General features: G+C 48.5%; 3 protein-coding genes and 1 long non-coding RNA gene across 16 annotated transcripts in view; 2 read left to right on the top strand and 2 right to left on the bottom strand.

The window, feature by feature from the left end:
• Positions 1-8,562, bottom strand: part of DNAJC7 (DnaJ heat shock protein family (Hsp40) member C7) — a 29,106-nt gene extending 20,544 nt beyond the window's left edge. For 2 of the 4 annotated variants that reach the window (XM_003996871.6, XR_006589835.1), the window contains exon 1: positions 8,297-8,562. In XM_003996871.6, coding sequence (XP_003996920.2) covers positions 8,297-8,373 — 77 coding nt within the window. In that variant the 5' untranslated portion in view covers positions 8,374-8,562. Of the gene's footprint in view, positions 1-141; positions 273-4,243; positions 4,403-8,296 lie in introns of those variants that run through there. The other 2 variants (XM_006940351.5, XM_006940352.5) reach the window with 2 other exon arrangements.
• Positions 4,550-6,449, top strand: LOC109494374. The gene is made up of 2 exons (XR_006589836.1): positions 4,550-4,611; positions 5,422-6,449. It is a non-coding gene; the product is annotated as an uncharacterized LOC109494374 (long non-coding RNA).
• Positions 8,563-10,835: 2,273 nt separating the features above from the next.
• Positions 10,836-15,080, top strand: NKIRAS2 (NFKB inhibitor interacting Ras like 2). 2 transcript variants are annotated; one of them, XM_003996873.6, is made up of 4 exons: positions 10,836-10,992; positions 11,959-12,066; positions 12,467-12,708; positions 13,385-15,080. In XM_003996873.6, the coding sequence occupies exons 2-4, from the start codon at positions 11,973-11,975 to the stop codon at positions 13,622-13,624; spliced, it is 576 nt and encodes a 191-aa protein (XP_003996922.1). In that variant the 5' UTR covers positions 10,836-10,992; positions 11,959-11,972; the 3' UTR covers positions 13,625-15,080. The 2 variants fall into 2 exon arrangements, with proteins under 2 accessions (XP_003996922.1, XP_011287437.1); XM_011289135.4 differs by having other exon boundaries at positions 10,840-10,992; positions 11,963-12,066.
• Positions 15,021-16,846, bottom strand: part of LOC101090157 (transmembrane protein C17orf113) — a 50,810-nt gene continuing 48,984 nt past the window's right edge. For all 9 annotated transcript variants that reach the window (XM_019817890.3, XM_045045070.1, XM_045045069.1 and 6 more), the window contains one exon: positions 15,021-16,458. In XM_019817890.3, coding sequence (XP_019673449.2) covers positions 16,222-16,458 — 237 coding nt within the window. In that variant the 3' untranslated portion in view covers positions 15,021-16,221. The remainder of the gene's footprint in view (positions 16,459-16,846) is intronic.

A 16,846-nucleotide genomic window follows, 5' to 3' on the forward strand; every position in this document is an offset into this window, starting at 1 on the left:
GCTGCCTAAACAATGGGCACTTAGTGCTTTTAGGCTGAAGGCTTATTTTTTGCCTCCAGGTCCAACTCCCAAAGTGGAGTCCCTCCTCCATTTTGAACCTCCCCACCAAGTACGCGACAAGCTTTAACCAATGGGCCTGACCCTGTGAGACCAGTCGAGGAAAAAGTGGATCTTTGGAATCCAGCATGGCAGCAGCAAGAACTGAACAAGGCTGCATCAGGAACAATTCCAGGGTCAAATCCATTCAAGTCCTGCCCTGGGAGTCTGAGAAAGGGCTGAAGCTTGTTCAAGTTGCCCTTACAGCAAAGGGACTGAAGGATGAGATGTCAAAGGCGTGGGACTGGAAAAGAAGGAGAAGAGCTGGTTAACACCGGAATTGAGGGCAATCTGGCACTGGTATCTGTCACACCGCTCGCTGCCAGAGTCGATGGGTAACAAAGTGAGGTTACAACACGTACCTACCAAGACACATGGGCACTGAGAAAGAAGAATTAGGATTAATTAGGCTCACCTGGACTAACCAAAAAGAGGAAAGGATTCCAAAAGGGACTAATTAAGCTACCAATTATTTTCTAAGGCCACAAAACGAAACTCAGATCAAACCTTGAAATATAATATCACATCAAAATATAGACTTGGCCCTAACTGACTGACCTGATGGAGCTATTAACAGCCACACTGTATCTCTAGTGCTTTTTCAGATTTTCAAAGCATTTCCAAGGAAGACCCTGGCCTCCTGAAGTGGTTATGGTGATACTATCACATGTCCTTCGGCAGAGGAAGAGCCGGAGAGGCATCCAAGGCAGCTGCACACGTTCCCTAACTCCAACAGTCTGGTGTTTCTTGCCCACTAGATCCTGTCAGCTGGCATCAAGGTTTTTAGATTAAAACTAATTTATCTAGTTTCCCACCCAATCTCTAAGCAGAATAAGCTTCGCCACTCTGACTCACCAGGAGACACAGGGAAAGAAAGACTCTAGCCTCCACCAAACCAGTCCTTTCCCTTTAACAGCCAGCAACAAATTCCTGTGAAAAGAGCCACTGAAAGATTTTCAAAACTCTCTATCCTCTTTGGAGGTTATAGGGAGGGTCCCAAACAACAGGATCGCACCAGAGGGCCCGGCAGGCCTTCTCTCAAACATACAGATAAGCAGACTACATTCTGCTCTTAGTCTGCTTTGCTTTTTTAAAATGTATTTATTTTTTGGAAATAACTTCATCAAACTTCAGAAAACTGCAGCCTCATAACCTGCTCTTCTACACTACACACGTGTGAAAAATCTGTGTGTCCTCTGATCATGCAGTTATACTCTCTCTCCCAATTTAGCATCACAGATGCTAATTACTCCAACAAAAGGCCAAGGGAATCATTTGGTATCACACAGGTCTTAGTAGGGCTCAGCATTATGTGATCGAGTCAGACAACTAGGGCTTACAATCACCAGTCAACTTTGCACATTTACAGCTCAGCTAAATTAAACATACCTTAAAACACTGCAGCTGACATTGCAACATGACCCCAATTAGATGCTCTACAAAAATCTTCATTTTCTCTCTAAATATTCCAACTTGAACACTTAAACAAGATCTTTGCCTTAGGCAAAGTAGTCTGTCTTTTAGCAATGAAAGAGTTATGCAGAGAATTTTACTCATCCGCTTTCATTAATGCAGGATTCACTGGGTGGCAGTTTTTGAAACATCCTCAATGACTTGGCTCTCTTTGGAACTGTTTCATGTTTCAGTATTTGTGAATTATTAAAAGACGGATGAGATGCTTCATCACTTGTACCGTATCATTTTAAGATTTAATTACCTCAGTGCATGAAAAATACAGACTAACATAGGTCACTATTCTGTAATATTTGCAACCTAGGAAACACTAATCTGATTTTTGTATGACAAAAACATACCAGACTGCTTTTATCTATTTCAAGTATTTGGCTACAATAATATACTTTTAATAACATTCAGTTCTCCAAAAACCATTTATAATAGTTTAAATCAAAAGAAATGCAGAAGCTTGAAATCTTTTTTTTTTTTTTTTTACCTCTTTTTTTTTTGCATTTTCTTGACGTATTCTGCTACCCTTAATGTGGAAGAAACATCTAAATGCTAAAATTACAACTCAGGACAAGATGATTTCTTTTCTTAGAGCAAAGGAGTGTTTCAGGGCCTTTGATTTTGGAGACTATTTTATTGGCAGAAGGAATCTTAGAAAAAAGATATCTAGGGGCGACTGGGTGGCTCAGTCTGGTTAAACATCTGACTTGCACTCAGGTCATGACCTCACAGTTGGTGGGTTTGAGCCCTGTATCAGGCTCTGCGTTAACAGCTTGGAGCCTGGAACCTGCTTCGGATTCTCTGTCTCCCTCAGTCTCTGCCACTCCCCCACTTGCACTCTATTTCAAATAAATAAACGTTAAAAAAAAAAAAAAAAAGATATCTACTAACAATACTTTATATTGCCCATAAATCAACCTTTATGCAATCTTATTATAATTACTAATTGCAAAATGTCACCTTCACTCTGTGATTGTTGCACCCATTTCTTTTTTTCAGTCAAGTTTACTAGTTGCCCGTTGATCTAGAAATGTCCTCCACCCTTTAGAATTTACGGGATCTTGGCCAGTCTCAGAGTAGAAATTCCTTCCTCCTTCCCACAGACCAAGACCTCTTGTCCCCGAAGACATGTCATGGGCCTGTTTCATGCTGTACTCTCCCTGACCTCCACGACAATAAAGTAAAAAGAGCCCAGGAGCCTTATTTTTATTCCATCTCACCAAATGAGTAAACTGTTCTTTCTTTTGTAACTAGTCTAGGGATGAAGCGACAAGTTTTATAGGCAGAAGCCACATATGACTTGGAACAATTCCACAGATTCAGTGCTTGCTAAATGCAAGCGCTATATGCTGAGTGTGAATAAAGGCTTCATAATGGTCCAGCGAAAACAGAGGGTGGGCTGTCCAATGGCTACCAGTTGGTAAAAGTGGGCTACCCAGCATCCTTTACCCAATTTGCTTTAGAATAAACAGCTTCTGCTTTCACTTTAAAGCACAATTAAAATACCCAGCCTTCTCCTAAAAGAGAGGAGATCGAGATGAAGAAAACTCATTAACAACATACCAGTTCAAAGTGTTCTCTTTCTGGACATTCAGGGGGAAGCCTCAACTGGGGCAGAACCAGAAGGGACCAAGAGGCACCAAGCGGAGTCACAGATACAGGCTACACAAGGCAGTAGCACTCTCTACTGCTCAAGCAGGGAAGGACACCAGGCAACACCATGGAGTTGGCAATGTCTTATTCAGTGGGGGGGGGAAAGGCAACCAACTAATGGATCCATCCAGATGGAAATCCCATTAATGCAGGCAGAAAAGATAGTCATATGAAATAGCTGACTCAACCGTAATACATTTATGCTAGTTCCTTAAATGGGAGGTATCACAATCTGTGGCATCTACCTGATCTTCTTTACTCCGGGGGAGAGGAGACCTGGAGAAACAAGCTTCTCAGAAGCCACTCTTGAGTCCACATGGCATTGGCCTTTCAGCAATAGCCAGAGGCTTGTTTTCATAACACACTCCCAAACCCACCGTTTTCTATCCCTTGGTTCCCCATTCTGTGAGATCCACTACTTCCCTCATGGGGACATTAGTACACAACAAAAATCTAGAACTTAGGAACTATAATTAAGAAAAAAGCTGCTGAGGTTTTTTTCTTGGGGGGAGGGGAGGGAGTGAGTGGGTAGAGATGAAAACCAGAGTGCGGGGTCTAGGTTGTCAACTGGAATGTTGCTTCCAGAGTTCTCTTGGTTCCTTATTTTAACAGGAGGTTGACTATCTCCAACTGCCAGAGGAAAAACTCAGGAGAGACCAAAAACAAGAGAAAATGCTGCTTGCCTCATACACCCCTCCCCCAAAGGCTAACAATAGAATCAGAAGAAATGGTTAACACTTTGTTGATCTGACAATCTAGCTTCCCCACAAAAACTTTAAGTCACACAACACCAGAATATTAGGTGTCAGAATTAGACTTTGAAAGTCAAATATTCCTCCTCATATTTTCATTCTCAAAAGCCTCAAACATTCATCCCCCTGCCAATGGTGGGATAAAACAGAGGAACTGTTATTTTGATGTGGATGGGGAAGAAAACAAATTGTCAATCCAATAAAATGAATAAACACTGAGATAATTTGCACGACGAATCCGGTCTTACTGCTGAAATTCAGACAGTTTAAAAGAATACCTGGAACGACCTCTAAGTAACTTCCACATCACTCAGCACTGAAGAAAAGGGACCAAACATTAGTGGAGTAAGGGAGAAATGGGCTCTCAGAGGGACTGCGCATCAGACCACAAGGCACCTAGGCAGCCGCTGACCATTGTTCTCCAATCTTCTAAAGTCCTAGAGAAAAAAAGCAAAGGCAAGTGCCCAGTACTCAGCTTTTAAAAACTTTTAAAATACTAGCTTCGATGACTACACTCATCCCTGATTGGCTAGAATGTTCAAAAGGCCTGGGTTTTAAGCCAATCAGAGTTAAGGTCGTTGGAACGGACTAGACACTAGAGCAACTGCCACTCAACTTGGCTCAGTTTGGTTGGTATCTGGTTCCGGTTAGTATGTGGACCTGAATTAAAGCAGCAAGGACAGAGACCCTTCCTCTGTGCTCTACCTTTGCTCTAGTTATGACTTAACAATTTTTTCAAAGATTTTATTTTTAAGTAATCTCTATACCCAATGTAGGGCCTGAACTCGACCCTGAGATCAAAAGTGACACTGAGCCAGCCACGTGCCCCTGATTTAACAATTTTGCCACTTGTTAAAATCAGATTCAATTAATTTGCTGGTTTGGGATTCTGTATTCCTAGGTTTATCCGTTCCTTAACCATGACTTATTTGTCCCGCCTCTCATTTCTTCATCACTGACCCCGCACTTAAGAGTATACCAAAATGAAAATGAAGGCTGCAAACACTGTTTTCACTGATTTGGGTTTAAGGTCAAAGATAATATCCCATTCAGCTTGCAGGCTTACTGAAATGTCTAGCTTCATTTCATGACCTTGAAGACAAAGTTTAGAGAGACAAATGTCTAAGAATTTAAAACAAAGTGAGGAAGAAGAGCTGGGGAAGACAACGAACGCTACAAGCTCTTCGGCTATGGCCACAAACACCAAAATGTGCCAGGAATCTGTAGTAAAATAAATAGCACCTACTGCAGACCCTGGGATATGGATTCAGGGTTCAGTGCTTCCCAGCAGCAATAGGAAGAGAAATAAAAAGCAAACTCTACAGAGCTTACAATCCTGGATACTAAGAAGGGACCTCATGTTCTTGCGTGCATTCACACAGATATGGAAAAGATTATCAAAGAATCAGAAAAGGATGTTCTGTCTTCTAAATCTATGGCTTCTGTTTTCTTTTAGACCCTACTGTCCAGTCATGCCTGATATACGCTGAGACACAGAAGTGTTTCCTCTGTGGAGGAACAACTTGAAATCCTTCGATGTTACCATAATAAAGACTACCTACGGTGACCTCCCCAGCCCAGGAAATGTGACCAGACAGCCTTCATTCAAGACCGGTATTCATACATTACATAAAGCAATCAGCATCTTCCCAGGAAAATGTAAGGCTTGAAGTTAAATTAAATTAGCTGAATTGTAAAACCTCTGAAATTTAGCTCTCTGGCTCCCCAAGTAGCTTTATCTGTTTTGGTGGGCAAAGAGAAACAAATAATCTTCATGTTCAGAACCCTGATCTATTTTGGATGCCAACTAATACATCTTTTATTTTAGCCTCTCAGCTGCTATGGAGGAAAAAGAACTCTGTCAGAGTGACAAGCAAAAAAAAATTGAAGTACATTTCTTTTCTCTCTAGAGACACTAGTTAATGAAATAAAACATGTAGCCCTTTAAAATGCTGCAACCATGAGGCCCCAAGTCTTGAAAGCTCCTCTCGTTTTGCCGCTGTGGGACCATAACAATTTAGCAGCAGCAGCAAGCCCTTGAACCAAGATGCACAGAAGGAAGGATTCCTTGCTGGACTTCACAAAAACAACCCAAGAGACCCATCAACTCCGGTGTCCCCAAGTGAACTGGTAGTAGGACTGTAATAAGAGACACAAACTTGGCCAAATGACTAACCAAGCCAGATAGTAAAGGGCATCTGTAAGGGATGTTACTATCCCTGCCTTCTGCTATGGGTACACAGGATTCCAGGACACATGAAAAATGTAAAACCACCTTCCTCCAAAACTTCTACATCATCACTCCATTTTCAGCACTGGAAAACCATACATAACATGGTTTTTTCCTTAGATTCCAGTGCTTACTTACTCTCCAAGGATGCCTTATATGGCAGAAAGTCAAACTGTAATTTTTTTTTTTAATTTCACTATACTTTCCTTTTGATTGGCTCACATAAGTGATATAAATATCCATTTTTAGCCGTATCTAAAAGAGAGCATATAAATATGTGTAACATGGAAGTCTATTTAGCAAGGATGTATCTTTTCTTAGTGGCAGATAAAACAAGTGTGCGTTTTACAATCGATGACACCTTAAATTTCATGTAATAAGGCAGTTAACCTACATTGACACCTCTTCTACCAAATACCATGTTTTTGTGTGATGTGGTCACATTACAGCATCACCCATTTTGTGTTTCTTAATGTATCTTCAGGTTCATTTACTATAATTTTATGTTAGAATATCCTCTAAGGCTGTGTGTTGTTTTTGTTTTTGTTTTTTAAGGAAAAGGACCTGCTTCAGATAGAGGGCTTTGAAGTAAAACCCAAATTAGGGACAGTCCCTACATCAGAAATCTATATTATGTAAGAGAAGGTTTTTTTCAAATTACTACACATAGCCCAAGTCTCTACAGCACCAAAAAAAAAAAAAAAAAAACAAAAACAAAAACAAAAAACCCAGTGAATTCTTCACAATCCCAAGTAAAGTAAATCCTTGCAATTAACGTAAGCTCGGTATGTATGGGAGAGGGAGGGGGCGGTTGTTTCCCGTTGTGTGGTTCCTTAATGATGCCTAATCCTCAACACCTGAGAAATAGGTACGCTGTGAAAACTCAAAACCAAGAAGAGAAAGAGACTAGAGACTCTGGTGTCCTGCCTTCTCTGATCGTCCCAAGGACTTACTACAACACTGTGTCAAGCCTCTCAGTTCTCAACAGACCTTGAGACACAGGCTGCAGCAAACTACCCTGAAGCTTGAGAACTATTCATTCTGCCACCCTGAGTACCTCCCCGTATTTTAACTTGGATAATAAAAAATCCTCAGAACCCTGGTTTCAGATCTCAGGCAGCCAGAATGAAGCCATACAGACAGGGTTTGGTACAAAGATAAGAAAGACAAGGGAAGGAGACTGAGGGCACTGTAGTCAATTAATCTGCAGTTGATAAGGAAAGGGCCCCGCGCTTCCAGAACCATTTCGTTAATTCTCCTTCAGGATTAGGACAAGTATGACTACCCACAACTGTGTTCCAATAACCTGCCTTAGCTATAGCCAGAATCCAGAGTGTTCTCGAAAACCACTCACTCAGCAGCTCCCTTGGCTAGTCCAGACTGGCAATCTCGAGCCACTGCGGCGGCCCAGCGGTGCCAACAGCGCCCAAGCAGTTGCCTTCCTCTCTAGTGCTTAACTTAAGAAAGAACAGTCCTGGGAAGAATGAGGATCTTACTCCGGAAGGACGGAAGGGCCGGAGTTTGACGTGTAGAGCATGAGACAAACCCCTCACTCTTCCTTCTTTCTCTCTCATCTCCGATTTCTGGGGTACGGGGAGGGGGCACCAGGTCAATAATGGAGACACGCTCGGACCTAGGCTCGTGGTCGCTGGGATACATTACTGAGGAGAGGGGGTGAGGAGAACACGGGCTTCGGAGATGCAAAGTGCTGATAGACAACAATGCACAGAAGTTAACAAGAGCAGGCGGGGGTCGGGGGCGATGTAAGGAAGTCGTCATCGTCGCCGCGCAGCCTCCCCCATCCCACAACAGACCTCTGAGGTCCCCTCCGAGACCCGGCCTCTACACTAAAGGCGACATTGCTCCCTGCTTGGAGAACCAGGCCGTGCCTCAGCTCTCCAGCCAGGCGGAAGCAGGAGGGGAGGGCCGACCTCCGGGAGCGCCCCTTCAGGGGGTCCATCCGGACTTATCTCAGATGGGGGGGGGGGGGGTCGCGGAGGGCGGGGCGTCGCCTCAACACGGGCTGCATCACGGAAGGGACGGGTTTCCCGGGGCCACGGAGCTGAAGCTCGCCCCTTCCACTACCCTGCTACCCGGTTACCTCTTTGCTTCCTCGTCGTCGAGCAGCTCTGGCTCGGTCGCCGCCATTACCACATCGCACTCCGCGGCAGCCGCCATCTTACCGCCGGGACCAAAGAGGCGGGTGGGAGGCAGGCGGTGAAGAGCACTTCCGGCTGGAGCATCGAGCCGCTCGGCGGCGTTGCGCCCAGAGGGGCTCCCTCGGGCCCGTCTACCATCGAGAGGCTCCGCTTGGGGCCAGAGAGGCCTCCCGCCTCCGGAGGTCCACGGTGGTCTCCGTGCCGGGCCGGTGGCCCAGGGACGGTTCCTGTGCGTAGGAGGCGCCACTTTACCCGTGCGTCGGAAGTGAGGGGTACAAGAGGGTGATGCCTCTCTAGGCCTGAGCTCTTCTCAGTATTCTGAGAGCCTCGTTGCCATAGCAACTTCCAATCCTAGAGAGTCTCCAGTAAGGTTCAGTAGAGTCTGGGTTGGGTTGGGGACTCGGTGACCCAGGACTCTGGAGGGAAAGAGCCCCCACTACTACCTTCCTGACCTTGGAGTGTGTTCACAGCTTCCTACCGGGAAAGGCAAGAAGAGACACTTTGAGCCCAGTTCCCCTAGCTTTCATCGGCCCTTGGAAGCCCTGCCCAACCAAGCCAGGGGAACGCAGGGCGTCTTCACCCCGCGCCTTTCATCCCCACTGGATCTCCAAGCAACAACTGGTTCATCACCCTAATGACGCTGACCCTTTAATGAGGCTGCTTTCATGTCAGCTGCCTGGGAGTGCCATCTCAGCATTAAGCCTAGGAAGGGTGGCACGGCGCCCCAGACCCTGCCCTGGAGTTTATAAGGCAGCTCTCAGGGTGAGGTCCCTGCTCCATAGTGTCCCCAGTACTCATCCTTTATGGAAACACCCTGCTCGGCACGCTTGTTTTGCCGAATGCAGTCTGGACTGGGAACTCGAACCAATAGTATTCGTGGGTTTGAATAAAACCGGGGTTTTCTGAGGTTAAATTAAATTGGAGGAGTTTGAGGTTAAAACTTTTTAATTGAGAACTAAAGAAGGGGACAAGTGAATTTGGAAAGGATCTACTCCTTTCCTCCAGTAAAATAGTGTCCTCCTCAGTAGGCTTCTTGAAAGGCCTCTGCCTATGGCAGTGCTAAGGGAGCAGAAACCACACCCACCACTGGCTAGAGAAGGTTGGGAGAGGCTCAGTGGGTGGGAAGAGAGAAGTCGTTCAGCCAGCCAATCATTCACTAGTCTCTCCAAATGGCCTACTTGGGGAGTGTGCTAGATTGGGCGGATACTCACAGACCACCTGCCCTGCCTGCCAACGCGTCACAATCTATGGTCTAATGCAGGAAGCCAACCTGTCTGTGGACCATCTTCCCACTGTGTGTTCTTTGCATCTAAGCCAATTCATTTACTCCCATAGCTTTCATTTGAGCTGTAGATGACCCTCAACTTTGTCGATATTTCCAACCTAGACCTCTCACTTGTGAGTTCTAGATCTCTATATCCAATTATCTACTGGATGTCTTGTATGTTTCACAAATCCTGGAGACATTTATATTTAAGTCAAGTTTGTCATTCTCTCATTCCTCAACAACAACAACAAATGCTTTACTTATTTCTCTTTTCCTGAATTCCTTATCTTGTCAAGTGGGTTCACCAATAGGTCACCGAATTAGAAAGATAGGAGACATCATGAACGCCCCCTTTCTCACTCCTGACTCCCAATTTATCACCAAATCTTGTTGATTTTCCTACCAAATGTCTTCCAAATCTGTCTCCATTCCATACCAATCAGGCTCTCCTCATTTTTATTTTTAAAACTTGGGAATACTACCATAGTCTCCTAACTGGCCCCTTGTCTCATCTCCATTCTTAACTCTTCTGCCAATGACCTTCCTAAAAGCAAAAATGATCATGTCACTTCACTGGCATAAAACCTATCAATGGCTTTCCACTGCTGTTAGGATACAGTTTGAACTCTTTGACCTAACACACAAGGTCTTCGATTATTTGCCTCCTTTCCACCAACAATATTGAACCAAAACACTTGTAGTTCCAGAAAAATGCCATGACTTTTGCCATGTTTCCTCCACTCTTTCCTCCCAGACCCTTCAAATCTCAAAACAGACATAACCTCCTCCAGGAAGTTTTCTGTGATGCCCACTGTCCCTGAAGTCCAATGTTTTTTTGCTGTGCTCCCATAGCACCTCCAAAATAGTTTTTACCATGCTGCCCTGTAGATATCTAGCTCCTCTAGACGGTGATGTTCTCATGAGCAGCTACCTTGTCTAATTACATTTTTTCTCAGCATGTGGTTTTATACCTGGCAGAGTAGCTGCTCAGAAGACATCTGACTAATAAACGATTGAATAAATGAAGCGTTACTGCACTATGGTAGCCTTTAGAGAAAGAACATTTGGGCATTAGAGACACCAGCCCCCTGTGTCCAAGTTGCCTAGAACCTTGTGCTCACGTGTGCAGCCAGCCCTGGTGCCGGCTTTCTCCCCGTCATTCTCCCTTCCTGCCTCTGGGGGCGCTGTGTGCCCGGCGCCTGCAAGCTGCAGCCGGAATTGGTCCTTGAAGGACGGAAGCTGGGGGGCGGGGCCAGACGGAGCCTGGAAAGACCCGGGAGGAAAAGCGGAGTGCTTGTGGCTGTGCTGCCCCTGCCCTAGTCCCGGCGCGCCTGGAGGGGCCCAGCCGGGGTGCTGCGAGGGCTCCGGGAGGTACGGAGGTGGCAGGCCAGGGTCGGTCACCGCATCCGGGCCGCTTTAGGTGGCGGGTCTCTGCCTCCGATTCCCTCTAGGGGCCCCCTCGGGGGTAAATCGGTGGCGGAAGCCCCTCTAGCAGTCTCACTTGGGGTATCCTTTCATTGTGGGGCCCACTATTTGGGCCCCGAGCGGGGAGGGGGGTCTATATCGGGAGTTTACTCGAGAGGTCTCTGTTTAAGACACCTCTTGGGAGTACCCTCTGTATCTGCTCTCCGAGGCAATCCTTGTCTGGGGTTTCTTCTGGGAAGCTTGTGTTTGGAATGCCTTCGACGAGATCTCTGTCAGGGAGGTTTCTGTGTCTGAGCCTCATTTTGGCTTATGAGTTCAAGGGCATCACAGATTTTCTCCTTTTCCCCTTAGATTCTTTCACTCTTTCTTGTGTGATGTTCTTCATCTTAGCCAGGGACTTGACTGGGAATTAGAGGGAATTAATTGTCCAGATGAATCATACAGGAAAGCAAAATCCCATTCTCATTAGCTCGCTCTCCAGACGAAGAGCGGCTTAAGACCAATCCACACAATATAGCATTCTTGTTTATTTCTCCATGGAGGCATGGCTCAAGACAGGAAGCTGAGTGGAGCTCCCTCCAGCTACTGGTCTTCCACATCCTGTGCACAGAAAGGAACCCGGCCAGTGGTTCCTTTAAACCAAAGACTCTCTTTCCCCTTTATGGCAACAATTACTGAAAACCTGCTCTGAGCCAGTTACTGATCAGGTGCTTGGAACGACAAAGACGAGTAAAGTACAGCCCACTGTCCAGTAGCGGACGGAGACACATCACTCCAATACACCCTGACCACAGTAGGGAACAGACAGTGCTGAATCCCTGAAGTTCTGAGGTTCAGAACCTGGCCCTCAGTTATAGGAGATCTGCCCTCTGTTTTCATCCCACCTCACCCAGTGTGCTTCTGTTCTTCAAGGCAGAAGGCTAAGCATGGGGAAGAGCTGCAAGGTGGTCGTGTGTGGTCAAGCATCTGTGGGCAAAACTTCAATCCTGGAGCAGCTTCTATATGGGAACCATGTAGTAGGTGAGTGTTGTTGGGGGTAGGGACATGGTGGAAGAATAAGTAGGATGTGATCATAACATGAAAAGGCTAAAAGCTGCTGCTGCTGGTTATTGTACCCCCAAAGAGTGAAATCTACATAACGACCTTAACCCCAGCATATTGAAATCTGGAAAGAGGAAACCCAATATTTGAGATAGCAAGGAAAAGCTCTCAGGTCACGCTTTTGCTTAGTATGGCGTTAGCATGAGATCCATGCTGTTCCCCAAGTCATCCAGTCCTGCCTGTCAGTCCCTGGCCCTCTGTCCCCAGCCCCCCATTCCTTTCCTTCCCTGGCTGATTGGCCTGTTAGGATATACTCAGTCACCCACGTTTCCCATCTTCCTTCTTTCTACAAACAAGTTTTTTCCTCATTTTGCCCCAGGTTCTGAGATGATTGAGACACAGGAAGACATCTACGTGGGCTCCATTGAGACCGACCGGGGGGTGCGGGAGCAGGTGCGTTTCTACGACACCCGGGGGCTCCGGGATGGGGCCGAGCTACCCCGGCACTGCTTCTCCTGCACTGACGGCTATGTCCTGGTCTACAGCACGGATAGCCGAGAGTCCTTTCAGCGTGTAGAGCTGCTCAAGAAGGAGATCGACAAATCCAAGGACAAGAAGGAGGTGTGTGTGGGGATCCCTTCTCCACCTTTCCAGCCTCATTCCAGCTTCTGGGGCTCTGAAAGACATATCCACGGGTGGGGTTAGGAGAAAGAGTGGGCCCTGGGCTGGCTCTGGGGAGCCTGGCATGGCTGTTTTTCATTCATATCCCAGGAGGTAGGGTAGGAGCTAGAGGGGGGATGGAGGCCACTGGAGGGTGTCTTCACCCCTACAGGTGGCTGTATGTTGAGGCAGCTCAACCAAAGGAGCTTTCCTTTAGTTTTAGAGGTTTCTGACCTAACTTTGGGAGCCCCCGCTAATCTTTCTTTATGATGGTTCTTTGCTCTTATCCTTCTGTTCCCAAATCCCCCTTTAAGCTGCAGGTGTTTGGGGAATGTTCCCTCACCAGTTGTTTAGCCAGAAACAGACTGATGCTCATAATGAGCAGGCACGGGTGACACAGGGCTTATAAGAGAACTCCTGGAGGGAGGGCCAGATGGAGGGTAGAACTTAAACAGAGGAAAAATAAAAAGCAACCATCTCCCTCTCCCCAGTCATTGTTTCCTATATAAGAAGAGGCAAAACGTTAGCTGTTGAGACTTTTTCTTCTGTTAGGACTTCTAGGTCGTTGCCAACCCTCACACCCAACTCTGAGGCCCGTGGTACATCCTCAGGCCTCTACTCTGTCCCTCTTCCCTAGGTCACCATCGTGGTCCTTGGCAACAAGTGTGACCTACAGGAGCAGCGGCGTGTAGACCCAGACGTGGCTCAGCACTGGGCCAAGTCCGAGAAGGTGAAGCTGTGGGAGGTATCTGTGGCTGACCGCCGCTCTCTGCTGGAGCCCTTCGTCTACCTGGCCAGCAAGATGACCCAGCCCCAGAGCAAGTCTGCTTTCCCCCTCAGCCGCAAGAACAAGGGCAGCGGCTCCTTGGATGGCTGAAGACCTGCCACCCTTCCTCCACCTTCCCAGCCTCATTCCAGCTTCTGGGGCTCTGGGAGATATATCCAGGGGTGGGGTTAGACAAGCTGTCCTTCCCAGGCCAGGCAGCTGGGCTGTCCCAGGCTCAGGTCGCTTTTGCTCCCTCCCAGCCTTGGGAAGTGGAGATAATCTAGGTTAGTGCCCCCAAAGCCTCCCTCCCCACCAGCTCTTATCATACCTGCCCTCCATGACCTGGGGCAGTTGTGGTCAATGTCCCCTTCCACCTGCCCTGGACGGGAAGCTGAGCTGCCATGCACAAGTGCCCAGTCTAGGCTCTGGTTCCTGTCACAGGGGGTCCCCCACCTGTGAGCTTTCTGCCAGTGACAGACAGACACACACACACACACACACTCATACTCATGGCACCAGACTGGACTCCAGAGGAGGGGCGTCCAGGTATTATGTATGTGCGTGTAGACGTGTGCACATGTGCATGTGTGTGCATGCTGGTGTCCAACTCTGACCCCCTCACCTTTCTCCTGTCCTCTCCTTGGCTGGAAGAAGCCAGCCTCCTGGGAAGTGTAATTTTCTGCTTTAACTCCCCCCCCCCCCACCCCCCAATTGTTTTGCTTCTTCTTCCTGCTCAGGGAGCACATGGCCCTTATTAGCTGAGGTGGAAAGGAAGGATGGGCTGGGCTTCACCAGCTGGCTTTAGGACCCTGCAAGTCCTTTCCTCTCTCTGGGTTTCAGTTTTCTCATCTGTAAGGTGATGGGAGTTGCTTAGATGATCTTCTGGATCCTCTCCAGCCCTCTGATTTTATAATAGCTGTGGCTTGGGGCTGGCTCTTACTGTACCCTTTGCTTCTCCCTCTTCAAGGTGCTATGCCCACTGGCCCTGGAGGCTGAGACACTGCTCTCCCCCAACCACCAGGGGGCAGGCGTGCACTGCCTCTAGCTGCCAGAGCGGCCGCCCGCCCAGTGCCCGATCAGCCCACCTCACACCCGGTGGGGCCTGGCCTTCACCCCTTCCTGTGGTTGTTTTCAGCTGATAGCTGGACTCCTATTTATAAATTACCTGTGTTTATATGCCTGCTGCCATGGTGAAGGCTGGACAAGGTGCTCCTCTAGCCCTTCCTTACCTCAGATGCCTGAATAGAACAAGGCAAACCAGTAGCAGCTTCTCAGGAGCTGACAGATCTGTCGGGGCTCAGAAGGGTGGTTACACTTTCAACATGCTATCAAGTGAGCTTGTAACCCACGACTTCCCGTGTCCACTTCATGCTTCTAATGTGCACACCCAGCAGAGATGAGACACCAGAGCCAGAGCCAGGTGACCTCTAGTCCACACCCCTTCTCCCCGGGATGGGAGAGGTGAATAGGGCAGGGCTGGGTGAGTCGAATTAGGGCATCTACAGGCTCGGGCTTGAATTCATTTATTGATGCATTGGACACAATAAAACCACAACTGTTATCAAAAGGTTCCCCTCCCCTCCCCCCTTCTTGTCCTCCCATTGGAAATATCTAAAAAAGGAAAAGATACAGGTGGATACTGGCAAAGTCCCATATTGTGGGGTGACAGAGCAGTGCTGGGGGGTGGGATGGAGGTTGTGACATTAACTTTGACAGCATGAAAATGGGTCTTGAGTGTGTCAGCCTGGATCCCAACACTCAGCTTCACAGTGAGGGGGCAGGATTCTGCTTGGGAGGAGGGGAAGCGGGATTTAGTGCTGGGGACCGGTTTGGGGTGAGGAGCCTGAGGGGAAGGCTCTTCTTTTGGAAGCCCTGGGGGAGGGGGGGGGTTGGTGTTAGCTGGGTCCATAGTCTGGAGAGATCCAATGCCCACCGCCACCCTCCACCCCCAGCTGGGGTTCAGGAGAAATCAGTGAAAGGCTGAGGAGAGAGCTTGTGTGGGATTGATGACCTCTGTTAAAACTGGGCCCAGCCAGAAAATCACCCTCCCCTACCCCTCTCCCAGCCCTGTCTGATCACAGCAGAGGAACCCCAAAATCTCTCAGCCCCAGCCCCACCCTGGCTTTGCTCCCTGCCCCGCCTCCTTTCTCCTCCACAGTCTTCTTCCACTCCCCCAGGGTCACCTTGTCCAGATAGCCCTGAACCCTGTCCGGCTTGAGACCCCATCTGCCACCTCCAGTGATTCTCCAGAGAGTCCAGTGAATGGAGAGGGCCTCTTCTCTAGACTTCTTGCCAGGCTCAAAGTTAAGATTCCTAGGACCTCTGACCATGGGGTTCTAGGTCTCAGGTGGGGGAAATGAGAGCACCGTGGGGCTGGGGCTAGGATTTTGCATAGATCTTTGGGATTTCTCAGTTTGCTCCCTGCAAATCAGGCTGGGCAATGCAGGGGAGCCCAGTGCCAGCCTGAGGAGGCTGGGGAGAGGAGGGTTGGAAGGTCTTGGGCCAGGAGGGTTGTAGTTGAATCCGTAGTCCAGACTGGGCAAAGGGCAGCTGCCCTTAAAAGTAGCCCAGCTCTTCCTAGATTGGGCAGGAAGCTTTGGCTGTAAATAGCAGTCTCCTAGGGGATGGAGGAAACTGAGGCATCTTGGGAAGAGGAGGCAAGGACAGCAGCGACTGCTGGGTGCCAAGCCCCGGCCTCCCCAGGAAGCCTAGTAGGGGGCAAAGACGATGGGCCCTGTGGCAGGGCGGACGGCTCCTGCTGGGGTGCGAAACAGAGCCGGGCCCAGGATGGGAGCTGGGAAGAGGGTGGTGGCTGCTGTGGGGGCAGGCCTGAGGGCCAGGGGCCCTGGCAGCGCACAGATGGCTGCGGCAGCGGCGGGGATCGGGCTGGGCAGGAAGCGGGCTGCAAGTGTCTTGGTGAGTTGCTTCTGCAAGGCTAGCTTCGACTGCAGAGGAGAGAGAGAATGGACACAGTCTGACCCAGGAAAATCCCAGCCCTCCCGGGGCCCCATCCTTGGGTGTTCTGTTGCAGGAAAGACGTGCCTTTTAGGGTTCCAAACCTAAACCCTTCCCACCCCCAAAACATCATTCCAAAGGGCTTTCTCCAGCACCTGTCTTCCTGCCCAGAGGAAGGAGGCTATGGGGGGTGGGGGCAGAGATGGTCTCTAGGAGATGCACGCCCACTCTTCGATCTTGACCCAGAGATTACTATCCTCGGCCCACCTCCCCGGAAATTCCACTGGGCAGATCCCAAGATGGTCCAAAACCCCAGCCCGACTCTGCCCAGGCAGCCTTAAAGGGGGGGTGGCTTCCTTCCTGCCCCACCCCCACCAG

The sequence above is a fragment of the Felis catus genome, chromosome E1, assembly GCF_018350175.1.
Source record: "Felis catus isolate Fca126 chromosome E1, F.catus_Fca126_mat1.0, whole genome shotgun sequence".
Lineage (NCBI taxonomy): Eukaryota > Metazoa > Chordata > Mammalia > Carnivora > Felidae > Felis > Felis catus.